The sequence below is a fragment of the Dreissena polymorpha genome, chromosome 1 (assembly GCF_020536995.1).
Source record: "Dreissena polymorpha isolate Duluth1 chromosome 1, UMN_Dpol_1.0, whole genome shotgun sequence".
Lineage (NCBI taxonomy): Eukaryota > Metazoa > Mollusca > Bivalvia > Myida > Dreissenidae > Dreissena > Dreissena polymorpha.
The window spans coordinates 156,449,404-156,471,332 of NC_068355.1; the positions used below are offsets into that span (position 1 = coordinate 156,449,404).

At 36.1% G+C, this 21,929-nt stretch overlaps 1 protein-coding gene across 1 annotated transcript; it reads left to right on the forward strand.

Moving 5' to 3' along the window:
- The first annotated feature begins 13,801 nt into the window (after positions 1-13,801).
- LOC127860031 (uncharacterized) lies at positions 13,802-15,231 on the forward strand. Its single transcript, XM_052397802.1, has 2 exons — positions 13,802-14,279; positions 14,405-15,231. Exons 1-2 carry the CDS (start codon positions 13,802-13,804, stop codon positions 15,229-15,231), a joined length of 1,305 nt encoding a protein of 434 aa, XP_052253762.1.
- The last annotated feature ends 6,698 nt before the right edge of the window (positions 15,232-21,929 follow it).

Genomic DNA, 21,929 nt, shown 5'->3' on the forward strand with positions numbered 1-21,929 from the left:
ACATTACATAATCATGTTCACTCTTACAGTGATGTACACGGTACACATTACCTTATCATGTTCACTCCTACAATGATGTACACGGTACACATTACCTCATCATGTTCATTGTTCACTCCTACAATGATGTACACGGTACACATTACCTCAACATGTTAACTCCTACAATGATGTACAAGGTACACATTACCCCACCATGTTCACTCCTACATGTACACGGTACACATTACCTCACCATGTTAACTCCTGCAATGATGTACACGGTACACATTACCTAATCATGTTCACTCCTACAATGATGCACACGGTACACATAACCTCGTCATGTTCACTCCTACAATGATGTACACGGTACACATTGCCTCATCATGTTCACTCCTACAATGATGTACAAGGTACACATTACCTAATCATGTTCACTCCTACAATGATGTACGATGTACACATTACCTCACCGTGTTCACTCCTACAATGATTTTCACGGTACACATTACCTCATCATGTTCACTCCTACAATGATGTACACGGTACACATTACCTCACTATATTCACTCCTGCAATTTTGCACACTGTTCACAGTACACATACACTAATCCGGCATGACCATAATATTGGGGTGTACATTATTCTTTTGGTACCATCCCAAGCAACTCATGTTCACTCCTGTAATGATGTACACGGTACAAATTACCACGTCATCCCAAGTAACAACGGCATGATATGAAAATGGTGTCATTGCGTAAAAAATAACTCATAATGTCGACCTAATACTATGATGGCAAGTCATTTTCACAAGAGCATAACGCCAAAAAGTATGTTGATTTGTCGAATAAGATCATATCAAACAATTATTTTTCGGGAAATATCTTCATACATTGTCAAAATATTGCTGCAGCACCTGTTATGTTTTATATACGTATCATCGTAAGTTATTTCATGTTAACGCATATATGGTACGCATAATATATTTTTAATTTTAACATGCAATTTCGAAAAGGACGTTGAACTATATTAGACGGACATAATTTGTTACGTTGAATAAACGCAAATGTGGTAGTATACTGAGAATATACGAACACGCAATTGAATTATATAAGATGGTCGTATTTTGTACTATTTAAAAAGCATGATGTAAGGTGCTGTTCCTGATACCGTCTGGGAAATATAAAACGGCACATTAAGGCGTGGACGTATCCTGTGTATACTCTTTTTATTGTCAACAACCATTGTATACAGTGGCGTGTCTTGACATGAATGCCCGTTTGTGTGATCGAACAGGATCAGTCGTAAAGCTCAGTGTCACCACCAAGTATAAGTAATTACAAAGCTGAACGGTTTTAAAAATGAGTGCACGACTTCACGTCTATTCAAATATTATACTGTAATATAAGTTTCATTAGCTATATCCACAGAATAAGTTCATGCTTATACTGTCAATTAATTTATAAAGTGCAATAATAGCGTGGGGAAACGAACTTATATTTAATAAAATAAGCATGTTAACATCCAATCTCTGCCATCACAAGAAAATTCTTCCAGATCTCGACTGGTTTTTTGTTCGTATAATATTATGAAAAGTAGTATCATTGTCATTTATTTTTTGAAAATGATGAATATTTAAGGTTCATTATAAATATTTTTGTAAGTATTGTATCACAAGGCTCAGTTGGTTAAAACGGAAGGGAGCTGTGTTTGTTTCTGTCAAATCTCTGCGCGCAGGTTGGTTTACATCGCCGTATTTGAATGCGCGTGGCATGACTTTACTATTATTATTAAAAGAGCCTTTTCGCGTTTTGGTAAATTGACACAATTTGAAAAGTTGTTTCAGATTCGGAAATTTTCGTTTTAGTTATGATATTTGTGAGGAAACATTAATACTGCACATTTACCATGCTCTGAAATATCCTTTATATGCATCTTTTAACGATTTAAAAAATGAAAATTATAAAGCGTTGCAACGTGAAACGATCGAATAATTTGGATAGTTCTGTTGCTGTCGTTATATTTTGTGATATTACGAGGATTGCTTATATAAAGTATAAAATACACCCCTTAGTGTATGAGCACGGATGGCAGAGTGGTCTAAGCGGTAGACGTTTACTCCAAGACTCCATGCGTCAGTGGTTCGAACCCAATTGAGGGTAACTTTTTTTTCATTTTTTTAAATTGTATTCTTGTTTTTAATGGAGCTTTTACATCCAATGTTTACATAAATCAATACAAAGCATTTAGTGCAAAACGTTAATACATGCCAAAATCTGTGTAATGCCCCTTTATTGATGGCATTAAAAATAATCATGATCTAAAGAATGGACGTTTGATGCCACTTCAAATGTTATAAAGGGTTCATTCATATCACGTAACTATCGATACAAATGTATGAAGACAAAGGCAAGATAACTTGGTGTCTGAACGCTCCAAACATCGGCATATGCTAATGAAGTAACAATTGTATTATTTTTTTTGCATTTATACATTTAAAATCAAAAGATGTAAACGGGTTGCATTTACCGCTAACAACAATGTTACATCGATACATTTTAAGAACAAATACACACGATTGTGAATTCAAAAATATTTTGTTTCAATACGCATCTTAACACGAGATCAACTGATAAAGGAAAAGGTGCATTCAGTTGCAAACAGTTTAAGCCGAAAACTGCTTCATGTACACAAGACATGAACACGGTTGTAAAATCCCCATTTGTTAAGTGAGATTTGTTAAATGTATAAATGAATGCAATACACGACTTTAAATGAGCCCTGCTTTGGGGAAAACCGGGTTTAATGCATGCGCGTTAAATGTGGCACAAACAAATCAGGGACGATATTTTCCGATTTTATTATATGTTCCGTTTGAAGGAAGTTACTTTTTCAGTAAGCGTAAATCAAGTTTAGGCGTTAATTTTTGTTTCTGATAAGCCCGAATATGCATGAAACCCCGTTTTCCCAGAGCTAGGCTCAAATAGAAGATATAAAGACGTTTCGTTAAGCTCAGGCCAACTGAAGCCAATGCATACAGGCAATTTGCTCATCAATCATTAATCGGAATTATAGCAGTTTGACACTGACGTTGGAAGTGATTGATGTATGTCTCATCTATATAAGCGACTTTATATCCTCCTGAGCATCACGTGTAGAGAATGTACAAAGGGTCAATTAGTTTTGCTAAGGCTCGAAATAAACACGAGGACCTAGCCCGATATTTATTTCCACACCTACTTCAGAAAGTTATCTGTATATGTAGAAACATGTGGCATGGTGTTGTTGATCGATTTGTCGGTAAAATTAAATAACAAAAAACATATAAGACTAATAAACCAGAAATATATTTAAAAGCTATATGGCGTTTATTTTGTTTGATGTTAGTGCAACATAATCAGTTATACCAATGATATCAAATCTGATCTTTTTTGGCGCAGTACTTTACCGAAATCAATTACGAGGTGTTGCGCGAAATCAATTACGGGGTGTTGCGCCAGATTTCGAGGCTTATTTCGAATAATTTCATATTACTGATAATGTTTCAAGAGATACAGACTAGAAATACGAAATAATGATGGCCATTAAAAACACGTACAAGACAACTGACATCACGAGACTCACCCGTAAATATTTGAAATATGTATAGCGCGTTATTCGATCATACTTGTGTATGTGGTTTTCCAGACACTTACATTTGATTCGTATTTTATTAGTATCGGGAATCATCGTAGCCATGCATAATAAATTGGTCGATTTTGTGGAATAATTCTAATGAACTCACTTAATGTCATAGGGTGATAATTTAATAATCTGTTATCGTCAAGATACCACATATATGTAGTTTATATAGTCTATCTTCATAGTGAGTATACCGTCATTAATGGTTATGTGTAGCCTTACTAACAAATACTACTAACACCGGTTTATGCACGAGATATCTAATCCTTACCGCCACTTACACTAGACCAGATTTACACTGACGATCAGACGCCTTTATTCGTGCTGACGTTGAATGCAGACATACATATGTATATCTGCAGGTAAACTTTATTATTAGTTATATATTCCTTATTATTATTATTCTTTTTATTATAAGTATTAGTATTATTAGTATTATTAGTATTATTAGTATTGAAATGATACAATTAATGAATATCACATCGTTTGCATTGTTTGTATTGTTTAACGGCTGATCTTTTATTACCGTTTTATATTATTATGTTTATCATGTTATATTAAGATTTGTGCATCGTTGCAGAGCATAACATTATCATCAAAGTCTGCAAACAATATAGACTCTAGTCAACGAAACCACCAAGTTTGTTGCTTGTCAATAAACCCACGAAGGGCTGACTAGGCCGGCGACAATGGCGCCCAACGTGTTTTGACTTCCCAGACGTCGATGATTTCTACGCACGGAGAAAGAATACAGTCAAATGCAGCTGGGTTAAAAGATACCTAGATAATGCCAATACGAGTAAATGGAAATTATTCTATCAGAAAATCCTAAACAAATATGGTGACTCCTTACTCTTTGAATGTAACATCAGCAATACTATCTTACATGAAATTGCAAACGAAAACATATTTCTGTCTGATGTTCTATCAGCATGGAGTGATCCACACTTTACATGGATTTTGCTGGTCGTGAAACTGTTTCGCCGGCTAGCTCAGTCGGTTGCGCGTCAGATTGGCACGCAGGCGGCCTGGGTTCGATTCCCGGGCGGGTCAGATACTTTCGTGGAGATCATTAATAGCAATTTTCAAATTTTTAAAACTTTTTTTTTCGAAAGTGTATTTTCACCAAAATCCGATTTAAGAGATTTTGAGCTCTTTTAAATGAATATATCTCTCCAAAAATAAGGATGTTTGACTGGCTGCTTTAGACAGGTGTGACTGTATTCCTAAACATTACTTTGTAAAGTTGATTTGTCGTTCCGACGTCATATTGCTGAGAAGCCGACAAAGCTTTGAAGTTTCCGATTTTTTCTTTGATAACGTGCCGCTTTAAAAAGGCGGGAATTTTGCACACGAGTCTTACTCAGAAGTCAGTAACCATATTTAACTTGGCGGTCGGCAAGAAAAGTTGTGATTTTCGACTAGAAAGAATTGAAATCCAAACTTTCTTCAAACTTCAAAAGAATTCTTGACAGTAAGTACTGTACATAATTTTAATTTTCAGTTGTCTTAATATGCATTGATGTTTTAACATGCATTGATTTTTATGTTTTATGCCCCCCCCCCTCAGAGTGCATTTGCAGTTGTCCGTCCGTCTATCCAATTGTCCGTGGCATTCCTTCCGGGTGCGTAACTCCTAAACTGCTAAAATATTTAAGCTACAGTCATTTTTTCGAAAGTGTATTTTCCACCAAAATCAGATCGAGCTCCTGTAATCTGTAGATTTGAACATTTTAAATTTTATGGAGTTTATAGGTCTTTGACCTTCGAACCCTGCCTAGTCGTGACTTCTGGTGAGCGACCTAGGCCCCCAGGGCCCCTTCTTTATATCCCTTCCATCCACGTAGCATTGGTTTCTACAGACCGTTTGTCCGTTGACCGCCATAAGTTTGCCCGCTATTTTTCCCCTGAATTTGAATTCGGTTGGATTTCAATGAAACTTTACATGAAGTACTTGCTACTTTCATTGCGCATATTGCCCGGAAGTTCGGATTGTAAATTTTAGCGGAGCTATCAGACGAGTGATTTTAGCTCAGCTCATGTCGTGAGACATTCGTTTTCGACACGCGGTGTTCAATACAAGCTCTATTAACTAATGAAGTATAAATGTATAATAACTTATTATATTATTTCAGATGAAGGAAGCAATTAGGAGAAAAAGGAAGCAATTAGGGTGCTTGCCCAGGTCGAAGTACGACATTATTGTCAGATGTTTAAACGGATCGTTCGATGTCCCTGTGAAGAAACGGACACCTGAAGAGAATAATTGTTTGGCCATGATTAGAAAACGTAAGGACTTCGAGCTTGGTGACCGGGGTTCTTTATTGTGTGGCGGAAAGCAAGTCCTTGTGAAAGAAGATCTTCCTAGATTTGTTGAGAAGATGTTCATGGAAAACAAAGGATGTGGAGCAAGGGTTATTTACAACAAACTGAAAGTAAATTACACGGGGTTCTCGGAACAAGCTATCCTTGAAATACTGTACAATAGCAAGTATTACCATGAGAAGTATCCGAGATTTACAAACAAGCCAAAGCCAAAGACAATTACAGAAGAGGAACCAGGCAAAAGATGGCAGATTGACATAATTAACATGAAAAATCAAAGTGTTAGCTACAAGGGGTCCACATACAGTTATATTCTACAAGTCGTGGACGTTTATTCTAGGTACGTTATGCCAAAACCCCTGAAAACGAAGAGTTCGCGTGAAGTTGCAAAGGCATTAGAGGACGTGTTGATGGTTAACCTTGCCCCTGACATCATCCAATGTGACAACGGACTGGAATTTAAAGGCCCTAGTATGAAACTTTTGTTGAACAAGTACAACATCAAAATGATCAATAGTAGGCCGTATCATCCTCAATCACAGGGCAAGTGTGAAAGGTCAAACAGTGTTATAAAGGCCAAGATTCTATTTGCAACAAAAAGTAAACGTGGATTTAACTGGGTCGAAGGGCTTCAAGATTTAGCCTATGCCATAAACACAAGTTTCAAACGAGTTCTTGGGGGTCTCACGCCCTTTGAAGCCTACTACGGAAGAAGTCATGTTTTTACCAAAGAACGTCATAGTTCTCGTGAAATAAAGAAAACCATACGGCGAGCAAATAAAAAGGCTTACAGGTCGCTGTTGAAAAACGCAACTTCCCCAAGCAAGTACAAAGTAGGAGAGACAGTATTAATTCGCTATCCCTTTCGAAAATCCAGGGTGCCAACCAAAAGATATGTTATCGAAGGCAAGGTAGAAAAAGTAAAACGAAATGGTGTTTATATCGTGTCATTTCAAGTACCGAACAAACCCGAACTTGGATTCGTAAGCAAATCGGTTGGGGTCGAAAACATGACTAGCCTAACTGTTGCGTTAGAGAAACAACGAAAAATTAAAAAACATTCATTAAAACAGAACCGCTCAGAGAAACAAAATCACAGAACTAAGTACTATCATGTTTTAACACACCATGAAAATCTGCAGTTGTTGGATGTGGTGAATATTGCCATGGACCCAAATCCGGATGGAAATTGTCAATTTGCTGCTATATCGCATCAACTTGGTAAAATTGGTATATACAAAGACGTAGATGCTTTACGTAAGGAAGCAGTCCATCACATTGTAGAAAACAGATATTTCTATGAAACTTTTGTCTATGATGAAACATTTGATGAATACGTTAAGAATATGTCTAAGAATGGGACATACGGCGACAACCTCACGCTCATTGCACTTATGAGAGAATATAATTTGCAGTGCCTGGTAGTTTCTACCCGAGGACTAGAACACTCATCAATTGTGTCAGCAGATGGAAAGTTCGATGGTGATGTTGGAACAATTGCATTGGGGTATTTCCCAGAAGGATTTGGCATGCATTACGTTAGTATCCGTATCAATCAACGCGTGTACAAGGACATAATATCACGCTTAGAACAGTCGTATGACAACGGTGACTCTGGCGACAGCGCTGCGTCTGGCGACAACGCTGCGTCAGGCGACAACGCTGCGTCTGGCGACAACGGTGACTCTGGCGACAACGGTGACTCCGGCGACACCGCTGCGTCTGGCGACAACACTGCATCTGGCGACAACGCTGCGTCTGGCGACAACGGTGACTCTTGCGACAACGGTGACTCCGGCGACAACGGTGACTCCAGCGACAACGGTGACTCCGGCGACAACGGTGACTCCGGCGACAACGCTGCGTCTGGCGACAACGGTGACTCCGGCGACAACGCTGCGTCTGGCGACAACACTGCATCTGGCGACAACGCTGCGTCTGGCGACAACGGTGACTCTTGCGACAACGGTGACTCCGGCGACAATGGTGACTCCAGCGACAACGGTGACTCCGGCGACAACGGTGACTCCGGCGACAACGCTGCGTCTGGCGACAACGGTGACTCCGGCGACAACGGTGACTCTGGCGACAACGGTGACGTCTCTGTGTGTTCAGCCCTGAAAGAGCTTCAAGATATGATAAACAATAGGAGGGCACAGAAGCGAACGACTTTTCCATTTCTGATGTTACCACTTCACATTCAAGTTGAAATTTTTAAGTTCTGCATACAATCAAACCCGTCAATCCAGTTTGTGTTGGCGAAGGTCGGCAAACCCTTTTGAGATTTAATAAGGTCAATGAGTTTGCAAACACCTAGAATTTACATTCGGCCGGATATTGGACTAGATACTAGTAACAGAAATCCTGTTAGCGTTCGTTTCCTATTAACAAGAGCGGGCAGAAACAGCGGTCTTATTTCGGCAATAAAAGAAATCATCAAGGGGCCAAAATGGGCAAACGCATGGCTGCGTTTGCGTGTTAGTGGAATCGGTTGGTATGATATCATAGATGTCATGTACAGACATTACAGGTGAAATATACATGTATATCGGTGTTTGGAAACCTGTTATGTTATTTTTGTGATTGATGATTATGTTCTTCTACCGGAAATTTGTTGTCATTTGCTCATTTACTGGTAACTTTTTACGAAGCACATTTGGGATATTTTGGCTGCTACTAAAATGAATGTATATATGTATATTATGTCTTGTCAAAATGCTACAGTTGGATTAAAATTTAAATGCTGTTCTATGTTCTTCAATATTACTTTGAAAAATCCTGTCAGTATACCAATAAATGAAAAAAGTACAAGTTTGTTGAATCTCTTGAATGAAACAAATTATAAAATACAAAATGTAAAATGAATATGTGATGATGATGATGACAAAACATTTGTGATGATGATGATGGTAAAAAAATTGTGATGATGATGGTGGTGGTGATGATGATGACAGTGGTTATGATGATTGGGGTTTGATGATTGTGGTGATGATGATGATGATGATGATAATGATGATGATGATGATGATAACAAACGTTTTGGGATGATGATGACAGCGATGTTTATCGGACGATGATGATGGTTATAATGATGATGATAAGTTTTTAGATGATGATGACGGCGATGTTTATCGGCCGACGATGATGATAATGATGATGATGATAACAAAATATTTGTGATGATGATGATGGCGATGTTTATTGGCCGATGATGATGATGATATTCTCATCGTCGTCATCATCATCACAACATCCTCATTATCGACCGAAAACATCGCTGTCATTATCATCACAAAAAAAACTTTTGTGATCACCATTACGATCATGATAATGGATATGATGATGTTGGTTGTGATGGTGATGATGATGGTGGTGTTGGTAAAGATAACAACGATGATGATCATTGGGGTGTTGATAATTGATGTGATGATGATGATGATGATGATGATGATGATGATGATGATGATGAGATAACGATGATGATGATGATGATGATGAGATAACGATGATGATGATGATGATGATTACGATGATGAGTGTGTATCATATTCGGAACGAATGTGGTACATTTTTCATCCGAATATGGTACAAGTTTGTACCATATTCGGTCAGGCATTTTACCCCAAAACTGCAGATACGTATATGGTACAATTAGACAGTTGTACCATATTCGGCCGAATATGGTACAAACTTGTACCATATTCGTTTTTGTACCAAATACGGTCCGACAAAGCACTCTGAGAAATTTTCAATATAAATACATCCATAGAATTATAGCTACAAATAAATATCTCTTTAAATGCAAATTATCTAACTCAAATCTGTGTGACTTCTGCAGTGAAAACATCGAAACTATAGAACACCTGTTTTGGGAGTGCACACACATCCAGCCTATTTGGAATCAATTAACATCTTTTCTTGAACAACAGCAACTAAACGTTAAACTATCTTTCTTAAATGTAAGTTTCGGAATTTACTCATTGAAATCAAAAGACTGTAATAATATTGTGAATTTTATTTTTATAATGATGAAATTGTTCATCTTTAACATGAAGTTCAAAAAACAATTACCAAATTTTAATTGTTTTATCCATAGTCTTAAACTTAAAGTCCAGATTGAGAAAGAAATAGCCCTCAGTAATGACACATTACAAAACTTTGAACAAAAATGGAATCGGATTAAATTCTCATGATGTTTGTCCACTTATATACATTTCACTCTAATGTAAGTTTATCTTTCTAAAATATTTTTGTATGTTTTTTTTTCAATCTTATAAGATCATTGTGAATATACAACAAAACACACAAGTCCAGTATGCTTTCTTCCGACTTTATACAACTCATCATTTTTCATAACTATTCTTCTGTTATTCTTTTCTTTTCTCTTAAAAAAAATACATATTAGCATATCTTGTATAACATGTCTGAACTTTATTGCTTTGTACAATCACTATGTTGTATATACATGTATACATTGTATGTATTATATTGAATAAAAAAAGAAGAAGAAAGAATACAGTCTCCTATGGAAAGGTATTCTACATGGCCATTATAAAAGAACTGTCCATGGACACACATAATATACCCGGGTGTGTGTTTCATTACTGTGAAAACATAGCATGCTTTAAATGAAATGAGCTCAATACACATTTACTTGATTACCACGCTATAGTGCACTTGTCCCGAGGATCCCGTAATTTCGCCGTTGGATAGAAGATCGGACATTGATATTAGTTGCAAATTGAGTGATTAAGACACTTGTATGTGCTTCATACTTTATTGATTAATTTTTAATATAAAATTGTTCATGTTTAGTACATAATAAGGTATTTATCTAAAATTTATATAAGTATCATTGTGTATATACAAGTATATTGTAATATATATTTGTGTACATATTTTTTTTATTGAACAAAGCAAAGCCTTCAAGGTCACTGCACTAATATTAAGGTATTAAGTGCCCCTGCATGAAAACTAACTACTCATCCCACAATGAACTTGTGTTCACTAATCCGTATATACAGTAGTTCAGGTTTGGTAGCTGTACAAAAGTTGTTGAATAGTCAAAAGAAACGTGGTATTTTGAAGATAAATATATTTCGATGATATATTTATTTTGGGAAATTTTCATTCATTTCAAAATGATTGAAATTTGAATAAATTGTTCGTTGACAAGAACAAGTTACTTGTGAATACATATTTAACACATGCAATCATTGATTTCGGTAGTAAATACCGTTTCAATGAGTATTAAACATATTTCACGTTGCAATTATCGGGAAACATTGTGACAGATTGCGGATTTTCGTTTAACCGTTATAGTATACTGTGTATACTATACAAGTGTTAACAGGGTGCGATGTGCGTAAAGAATTGTAAAATTTGCAAATAAATTTTACAATAAAGTGTTTGCGCACTGCTGATTATTATGCGCGAAGGTTGTTAATCGGACGCTGTGTATCGCATACAAAAAAATTAGCGATTAGAAAAACATTGACAAGTTGTAGTGCAGATATTGCGGTTTAAAACGGAATTTCACTGCATGTGGGAAAATAAATACTTTTAACTCCTTTAAAGCGGACAGTAATAGAGCTCAATAAGAAGATTAAAGTAGGTTTAAATAAATTAACTTAACACAGGAGAAAGTTAATACAATATTTTGCATATAAAAATATAAAATAAAATAAATAATATAGATTCATAACCATATAGAAAAAAAAGTTAATTCAATAAAAGTTGCAAAGAAAATAACTTAAAAGAAAACTAATAAATAATTATAATTGCAATGAAATAACATAATTGGATTATTAAACTTAAATTAAATTGCATTGAATTAATTACATGAGTTAAATTAAATTAACTTAAATTAACTTGATTTAAATAAAACTAAATTAAACTTTATTAGGCTAAATTAAACTAAATAAACAATTTAATTGAGTGAAATTTAATTTAATTAGTTAACTAAATTGAATAAATTTAAATTCATTTAATTAAACCACTGAATGAGATGATGTGATATTAATGGAAAAAAAATCGTAAAACGAAATTGAATTAAATTGTGTTAGATCGTCAAATTATATTGAATTCAATTGAATTGAATTAAGTTTAATTAAATAAATTTTAATTGAGTTAAATTAAATTAAACTAAATTTAATTGATTTAAGTTAAATTAAATTAGATAAGATTAAATTAAATTAAAATAAATTAAATTGAATTAAATTGAATAAAATAAAATAATTGAAGTTGAAGTGAAGTTGAAGTGAAGTTGAAGTGAAGTTGAAGTTGTGTTGAAGTGAAGTTGAAGTGAAGTTGTGTTAAAGTGAAGTTGAAGTGAAGTTAAAGTGAAGTTAAAGAAGTTAAAGTGAAGTTAAAGTGAAGTTAAAGTGAAGGTAAAGTGAAGTTAAAGTGAAGTTAAGTGAACTTGAAGTGAAGTTAAGTGAACTTGAAGTGAAGTTGAAGTGAATTGAATTAGATTGGATTGGGTTAGATTCAATTAAATGTTATTGACTTAATTGAATTAAATTAAATTACAAAGATGGATGATGTACACTTGACTGAAAGAGAACAAAGGCTGCTACGGAGAGAGCAGCTTAAGGCAGATATTGCCCAGAAAGAAAGAGAGATACAAGAGAGAACAAATGAGAACAGATTGAAAAAAATAAAACAAAGGGACAGAAACATAGAAATGTTGCAATTAAAAGAATTACAACGGCAAAGAAATGAGCTGATAGAGAAAAGGAGACACGCAAGACAAGAAAGGGATGAGCAACATAGAGTTGTTGAAGAACAGAGAATAGAATTAAGAGATAAGTCTTTGAGGACCCAAAGTAGGACTTCAGACATTGAAAGTCAAAGACTAAAGGAGACCGTGATTGATATAAAATATGAGGACGATGAATTGAAAGGAGCATGTGGGCATACTAACATCGATTCGGATATCAAGAGAATGGAATTTGGAGAAAACAGCAGATATACCAAAAGGACATATACAGATCAGTCACTTATTACAATCAATGAATACGAATATGTCGACCGTGAAAGGACAATGCCTAAGGACCAGAATCATTGTAAATATTTTGACCAGTTCTCAACCGTAAGCAATGACACTGTAGACAAAGGATCACAGTGGTTGCGAAGAAAGAAAATTCAACTTGAAGAAGAACATCATGCGAATTCTGAGGACAGAATTAAAATTGAGGGAGAGATAAATAGAACACAAGGTTACCAGTTGATACACAAATGCAACAAGAGGGACATGGACTTTAAAATGGAAATGGAAACTTTGCAGAAGCAAATTGAGTTAATGAAACTCGAGGAGAGGGAAGCAGTCAGAAAGATACAGATAAAGGAAGAGTTGAGAGAAACAAAACAAAAAGAAAAGCTACAAGCAGAACAAAGGAAGCAAAATGAAGACAGATTGAGGACACTCAAACAAGAGAAATATGAATTAGAACAGAGTTTACTGGAAAAGCAGAGCGTTCTGAGCTCACTGGCTGAAGAATAACTTGCTTATGGTGAAGAACGAAATAAACCACAGATCAATAAGATCAGTGAAAGCAAACAGGCTTTCATGATTAAACCAAATATACCGAAATTTACAGAACTAAGCAATTTTCCAGAATGGAAGATAAGAATTCAAAGAATGCTTAGCTCCAACATATACCATAAAGAAATACTGAGGCAAGCTATAAGAAATGCAATCGGTGGAAAACCCCGGAAGATATTGGCAACATTGAAACCTACAGCCACATCAGAAGAAATATTAGAGGCATAAGAAAGTAATTATAGTGATATCAAAAGCGGAGAATGTATCATGGAAGAATATTACAAAGCTAACCAAGAGAAAGAGGAAGACATTTCTGCATGGGGAATACGCCTTGAAGAGTTGGTACAGAAGGCTATAGATAGAGGTGAAATACAAACGCACAGAAGGGAGCAAATGCTACGAACACGGTTCTGGAAATACCTAAGGAACAAAGAACTCAAGAATGCAACGAGAATATTTTATGAATCGAACATACCATTTGAAGAATTGAGAAAGAAGATGAGACGAGAGGAACAGGACATAAGTGTTTCTAAGGAAACATCCCAACAAATAAATGTTCATCAGATTGATGACCACACGAAACTGTTGAATGACCTTAAAGAGCAGATAAAGACGATGGAGGCGAAATTAAATTCGTTGACAGAAGAACAACACAGACCTATAGACGGAGAGAGAAGAGATACATTTAGATATGACAATAGAGGTCGGCCCTACAGGGGATACCGAAACAACTCAACGTTCAGAGGTCGAGATGGATACCACCAACGCAATGATAGATTTAACCGCGGAAATCGTTCATATGAACCGAGGAGAGATAATACTCAGACATATACACAACAGAAAGGTACATTTGAGACTCCTTTACACTAGATGATACTCTGATCGAGGGGTTAGATGAGAGCAGAAGAACCAGCACTAAGCCCGACCCCATACCATACACAATAGAAGATGTTTTACAGAAAATGATAGGAGATGCTAACTTAGATGAAATTAGAATAAATGGACAAGAAACTACAGCGTTAATTGATAGTGGATCACAGGTCAGTACCATAACTGAAGTGTTTTACAATAAAATGTCTCCAAAACCAGATATCCATTCTATGGAAGAATTCAACATTTCGTTGAAAAGTGCAAACGGCAGCGAAATTCCATATATGGGATACATATTTGATAATATAGAAACAGCGTTTACCAAAGAAGCTATGTCTACCATATTGCTTGTTGTACCGGTGGAGGAATACCACGGTACAGCTCATGTGTTATTGGGACAGAACATTCTGCGAGAATTAAAACCAGTTGCTGAGAACACTACATTGAATAATGCTTGGCAAGCAGGGTTCATGTCTATCGACACAGAAGTTGGACTAGTGACAGCTACCAGACCAATTACCCTCCATCCCGGAGAGAGTAGATATGTAACAGGGTTCTTTAGAAAACCAAGAAATGTGAAGGCAGCGGTAACAGAACCAGTAGATGATATACATAGCCACAGTGCTATCATTTGTCCAAGGGTTGTACAAATTGAAAATCCAGGTAGAACAGCCAGAATACCAGTTCGGATTTGTAACGTAACTGCTAAACCAATCAAAATAAGAGCAAAGCAGACTTTATGTAAACTCGAAGAAGTTACAGTGCTGAGAGAGGCTCCCATTTTCGCACCTGTCACAAACGCATCAGCTTCTGTGGAGACAAAGTAACGTGAAAGCGAAAACAAGTTCAATAGAACCAGTATAAAAGACACATATGGAATAGATTTAGAAGATACGGATTTGTCCGAAGAACAGAAAAACAGTGTATACCAATTGTTTGAAAAACATAACGCAATATTCCCGAAGTCTCCACTTGATATTGGCCATACGTCTGAAATTAAACATTCAATCAAACTTACAAATAATGAACCATTTAAAGAATCATATAGGAAAATACCACCAGCCGTTTATAACGAGATCAGAGAACATCTGAAAGAAATGCTTGATCTGGGTGCGATACGAGAATCAAATAGCCCATGGTCCTCCAACTGTGTCATAGTTCGAAAGAAGGATGGTTCAATCAGATTTTGTATTGATTTTCGAAAGCTTAATGAGAGAACCAAGAAGGATAGCTATGCCATAACTAGGATTGAAGATACATTACAATTACTTTCTGGATCAAAATATTTCTCCAAACTGGATCTAAAAGCTGGCTATTGGCAAGTTGAACTAGAGGAAGAGGACAAAGAAAAGACGGCATTCCAGGTCGGTTGTCTTGGATTTTATGAATGCAACCGTCTTCCGTTTGGACTGTGCAATGCCCCTGCCACTTTTCAACGTCTAATGGAACGATGCATGGGAGATTTAAATCTAAGAGACTGTTTGATATACTTAGATGACATCATTATTTTCTCCAATGATATAAATTCTCATATTTCACGACTGGACCAAGTGTTTTCGAAGTTAGCATCGTTTAATTTGAAAATAAAGCCATCAAAATGTGAATTCTTTAAGACCAAAACCACTTACCTCGGTCATGTTGTTTCTGCAGATGGTATAAGTGCAGACCCGGATAAGACAGAAGCCGTCCGAAATTGGCCCACACCTAATAACGTGAAAGAGGTTAGGAAGTTTCTCGGATTTGTAGGCTATTATAGGCGATTTATAAAGGGGTTTTCGAACATCGCTAGACCTTTGAATGATCTGCTGATTGGTCATTCCAATAGCAAAACCGGCAAACAAGCTTCATCAGCTAAGAAGGCGAAATTCGTGTGGGGAGAGGAGCAGCAGAATGCTTTTGCGAACTTAAAACAACAGCTAGTGAATCCGCCTATGCAAATTATGAACTTCCTTTTATTCTCCACACGGACGCTTCTTCACAGGGCTTAGGCGCCGTACTGTACCAACATCAAGATGGAAAAGACAGGTTTGTCGCATATGCTTGTCGTTCCCTTAAACCGGCCGAAAAGAATTATCCAGCACATAAACTGGAATTTCTCGCATTGAAATGGTCGGTTACGGAGAAATTTCACGACTATTTATATGGCGCTACATTTGAGGTTGTGACTGATAACAATCCACTAACTTATGTAACGACGACAGCGAAATTGGACGCCACTGGACAGAGGTGGATGGCAGCCTTGGCAAACTACAATTTCACTCCACGCTACCGAGCGGGACGTCACAATGCCGATGCCGACGGATTAAGTGGTCTTACAGTTGACCATGAAACCATCACTGCCTTATCTTCTGGTGTGACTGCAAGCGTAGAAGATACTCCGCTTTGTTTCAGTACCGTTAACCCTGAAACTTTGTCAGAGGTGGACTGTCCCACCACAATACCAGATGACGTCATGCAATCGTATGCATTGAGTTCCAAGGATTGGCATCAAGCTCAACGTACTGATCCAGTCATCTCTGAGCTTATAAAATGCATTCAGCAAGGCACCAGGCCGACAGTTTCGCGGGCCTCGGGCACTAGTTCAGCTGTTGCTAGGTATAACAGAGAGTGGACCAAACTGGAACTGCATCAAGGGGTATTGTATCGAGAAGCCATGGTCGGAAATCAGTCATACAAGCAGCTCATACTACCAGAAGCGCTAAAGGATGAAGTGTTTCGCGCACTTCATGACGATCTAGGTCATCAGGGTAGAGACCGAACAACATCCCTGTTTAAACAGAGGTTTTATTGGCCTGGAATGGAAACCTTTATCCGTGACAAGGTTGCAGCTTGTGATAGATGTATCAGGCGTAAAGCAATTCCTCAATCAGCATCCCTAGTAAATATAACAACTTCTGCTCCGATGGAAATGATCTGTTTAGACTACCTCAGTCTAGAACGCTCAAAGGGTGGATTTGAACATATTCTTGTGATAACGGACCATTTCACGAGATATGCACAGGCATACCCTACTACGAATCAAACAGCAAAGACAACTGCGCGGGTGTTGTTTGAAACATTCGTAGTACATTACGGATTTCCGGAACGCATTCACAGCGACAGGGGAGCGAACTTCATGTCGAACCTAATCTCGGAACTGTGTCATCTTGGAGGAGTAAACCAGTCACGCACCACACCATACCATGCTATGGGAAATGGTATGGTTGAACGGTTTAACCAAACACTGTTGAATATGTTGGGGACGTTGGAAGAAGACAAAAAGAGTAATTGGAAAGATTATGTGGGACCGATGGTACACGCGTATAACGCAACAGTACACGACAGTACAGGCTACTCGCCATATTATCTTATGTTCGGTCGTCATCCAAGACTCGCCATTGACGCTCTTCTGGGTCTCCATTTTGAAGATGTTAATGCCAGATATGCAAATGAATATACGCGTAATCTACATAAACGCCTCACAACTTCATATCAGAAGGCCAAAGAAATGGCATCAACAACAGCCGAAATGAACAAGCAGAAGTATGATTTCAAGGTACGCGCAGTAAAACTAATCCCAGGCGACTTAGTTTCAGTACGAAATGTCACGTTGCGTGGGAAACAGAAGATTGCCGATCGATGGGAAAATGAACCTTATATTGTGGTTAGTCAGCCCAATGTTGACATCCCAGTCTATGACGTCAAAAGAAATAACCCACGAGCGCGACGAATCCGTCGATTACATCGAAACCTCATACTCCCTCTCGGTGTTCAGAACGAAAATCTGCCGAAAAAAGATTCTAGAACAACCGGAATTACTCCGAAATACGTTATCCCACAGAGGAGACGGAACGTTTCCCTGGCCGACGACGACGGAGGATCCGAAACAACACCAGCATTGCGCAGATCAACGCGAATCCGTCGCCCACCAAAACAGTTCTTTAGTTCATGAAATGAACTTGTTGAGTGAGGGCCCGGAAGTGACTTATTTTAGTGTTATTTTAATGTGCAAAGACAGTGATCGATGTGTTCCACATATATAACATTTGATTCATAAATCAACTTGCATGTGTGAATGATCAGATTTGTTTCAAGTCATATGTGTTACACGATCGATGTACAGAGAGGTAACACATGGTGTTGATTCATTATGCTTAAATATATGTTTTATATATTACTACATTGTAAATAAAATTATGAAAATTGGCATACCTAACGTGTATGTGTTGTCATTGTTGTTAATCTTTACAAGTCCAACAATGTTAAATCCCTAAAGAGATTTATTTAAACTCCTTTAAATGTCGAGACGACATTTTACAAATAGGGGGGATTATGTCATAGGGTGATAATTTAATAATCTGTTATCGTCAAGATACCACATATATGTAGTTTATATAGTCTGTCTTCATAGTGAGTATACAGTCATTAATGGTTATGTGTAGCCTTACTAACAAATACTACTAACACCGGATTATGCACGAGATATCTAATCCTTACCGCCACTTACACTAGACCAGATTAACACTGACGATCAGACGCCTTTATTCGTGCTGACGTTGAATGCAGACATACATATGTATATCTGCAGGTAAAATATATTATTAGTTATATATTCCTTATTATTATTATTCTTTTTATTATAAGTATTAGTATTATTAGTATTATTAGTATTATTAGTATTGAAATGATACAATTAATGAATATCACATCGTTTGCATTGTTTGTATTGTTTAACGGCTGATCTTTTATTACCGTTTTATATTATTATGTTTATCATGTTATATTAAGATTTGTGCATCGTTGCAGAGCATAACATTATCATCAAAGTCTGCAAACAATATAGACTCTAGTCAACGAAACCACCAAGTTTGTTGCTTGTCAATAAACCCACGAAGGGCTGACTAGGCCGGCGACATTAACAAAGTATTAACATGGAAACGTTTCAAACAACATATTACGAATCTATAATTGGCATACCTTAAATATATCGAGGAACAGCTTTATTTAAAATATTGCTGGCAAATATACAACTGGAGTTCACCTAGTTTAAAACTTAAGACCTTTTCATGTTTTAGGGTAACTGTTGATTACCAGTTAAAGCATTTCTGTCACATCGAGTATCAAGATTGGGAACAACAACACTTATTACATATAAATATACTGTTGAAACGAATGAAATTTGGTAGTAATTACTTAATATGAAAACATAGACTTTAAATACAAACGCACTGGCAATACAATGTGTACAATATAGAAGGACAGACACAGACTGTTGTATCCATTTAACATTTTTTTTATTAGAGATGAAATTATTTCACGCTAAACACACACTTAACATCATTGAAAACAAATCACGTATGTAACCCTTTATTTTAAAAGTTCATGCAATGTTGCAATTGCTGTACCCTATACTTCACAAAATAGTGAGTCAATTGAATAACATGGTAATGCAAATAGAAAAGAGCGTTTTGTTGATGGCATGCTTTCTATTTCGAACATGCTTAATAGATCTAACAAATATGACAAATCATTACTTTAATTCCGGCCTGTAAAGGGGAAATTATATTCATAATTTATTGGACGCTTTCAAAGATCACCTTAGGAGAAAAGCTGGGTTATACATCACGCAACAAAATATTTGTTCATGCATGAATAAAATGAGTTTGATCGCATCCACAAGACGTTTTCGGTATGTTTGCAATTTTGTTTGCACTATATTCAAATGATGCTGTTGCCTGTTTAATTTCAATGAATGAATTATTCTTGTGCGTACACGATCTGCCTAAACATATTGTAGGTTTCATCATATACCGGAATAATCTCATTTGGCGAATAAAAAAGCAAACTAAGGATTTAATAAAACTACTTGGTCGCAATTACCGATAGAACGTTTCATTGGCTAGAAATACGAACAGCATGGTACTTGCTCTATAACTAGAACAAATAAAATACATTGTGCAATGCGTGCTTTGATTTGCCAAACACTGCTACGCACATGGACTCAGTAATCAAGATATTTAAATGCAGACATATATGGACCAAGTGAGAAAAAGTAACCAATAACATATTGTGTGCATAAATGTAGCCATGTAGTATAAGACCATTGAGTTTTCTAGTAACAATTATAATATTTATATTTTTTCTGGAAAGGTTTATTACAAATAAAATAAATACACAGTAATGTTGAAACAAAACAGGTGTTATCTTAAGTAAGATATTATATTATGTCTGCTGTTGTTGTTGAAATTGAAAAGTATTTGAATTCTTTTTTTTTGGGGGGGGGGGGGTATTAATGGTACAACTGCAATGAAAGGCGAAATAACGATTAAAGAATCAAGTTCGATCCAGCTTATTAAGAATTCAACACAAACTAAAACACAAACCACAGCAAATTGAAATATTTGCTATATTGTTTTTTATAAATATATTTTGAATTAACTGTGTTTGGTATGCAGTTTATATATTAACAAAGATGTAGCCTCCTATACGAGATTAAGTTTGACCATAGTTTGAGGTTCGCATTCCTACGTAAGTTGTTTAACTTTAATGTCTTTCTGTATATATAATTGTATTTTCATCGTTAGAGGTTACAAATTAAAAGAAATATATTTTGCCATAATGCCCATAATGCCCATAATGCTTGGGTGTACTGAAAGAGTGCGCTAGAAAATCGAGTGTTTGGAAGCTTTGGAAAGTCAAATTGTAAAGACATAGTGAACATTTGTATTTGTTTTCTTTTTGTGTACTTAAATTACTTTCGCAGTGTAAATACATTTTCGAACTTAATTAATAATTTAGGTTTTGCATAACTTAGATATGAAAAACAAAAGGCGGATATTGCATATGTGTATGACTGAAATGGTTTGCATGTAGATAACATTAATTTTGCTAAAACGCATTTGTTTTATTATCATATCATTTTGATATATTTCGTTTTTAATGCAGACAGTAGACTGTCCAGATGCTTTACCAAATACAGGAATATATAGAACATTATATAAGTCGTGTTTAGTTTATTTGCCAGAAGTAAGAAAATATATTGTATTGTATTTGAGATTCGTAAAGGAGAGACTGGGGATATATTGTTGATATGTCAGAAGTGAATGATGTCGTATATGAGGAAACGAACCCCTAAAGAAGTTTAAACCTCTGTTTAAGTTAATGGTTATTAACTCTGTAATCAGGTGCGTTCATTGTAAATGATTCCTTTATAAATCAATCAAAATACATAATGTTAACATACGCATATTTTTAACGAGCATCAAATAGCCTTTATTGCATAATTTAATCTGAAAAGTAAAATATTTATTGAGAGTAAGACGCTCATAATTTTGTTATATGAGTAAAAACACATCTGGTGATATTTCTAGTTCATTTTAGGTCATTTTTTTCGGAACTAGATTAACTGCAGGCCAGATACAGTAAAAATGGATTACTAGAGTTACATTCTTTAGGTACGAAATCTTAAAAAAAAACGTTTCCTTATCAAACTAAAACGTGTGAATATCCGTCAGTCGATCTAAGTAGGTTTCGTTTTCGTATATTT

What these genes read in the sequence shown, in the direction of transcription:
- LOC127860031 (XM_052397802.1), top strand. Translation starts at nt 13,802, where the DNA reads ATGGAAGAATATTACAAAGCTAACCAAGAGAAAGAGGAAGACATTTCT. An exon ending in AAACAACTCAACGTTCAGAG is followed by an intron (nt 14,280 to 14,404) that starts GTCGAGATGGAT and finishes CCTTTACACTAG; the next exon opens with ATGATACTCTGATCGAGGGG.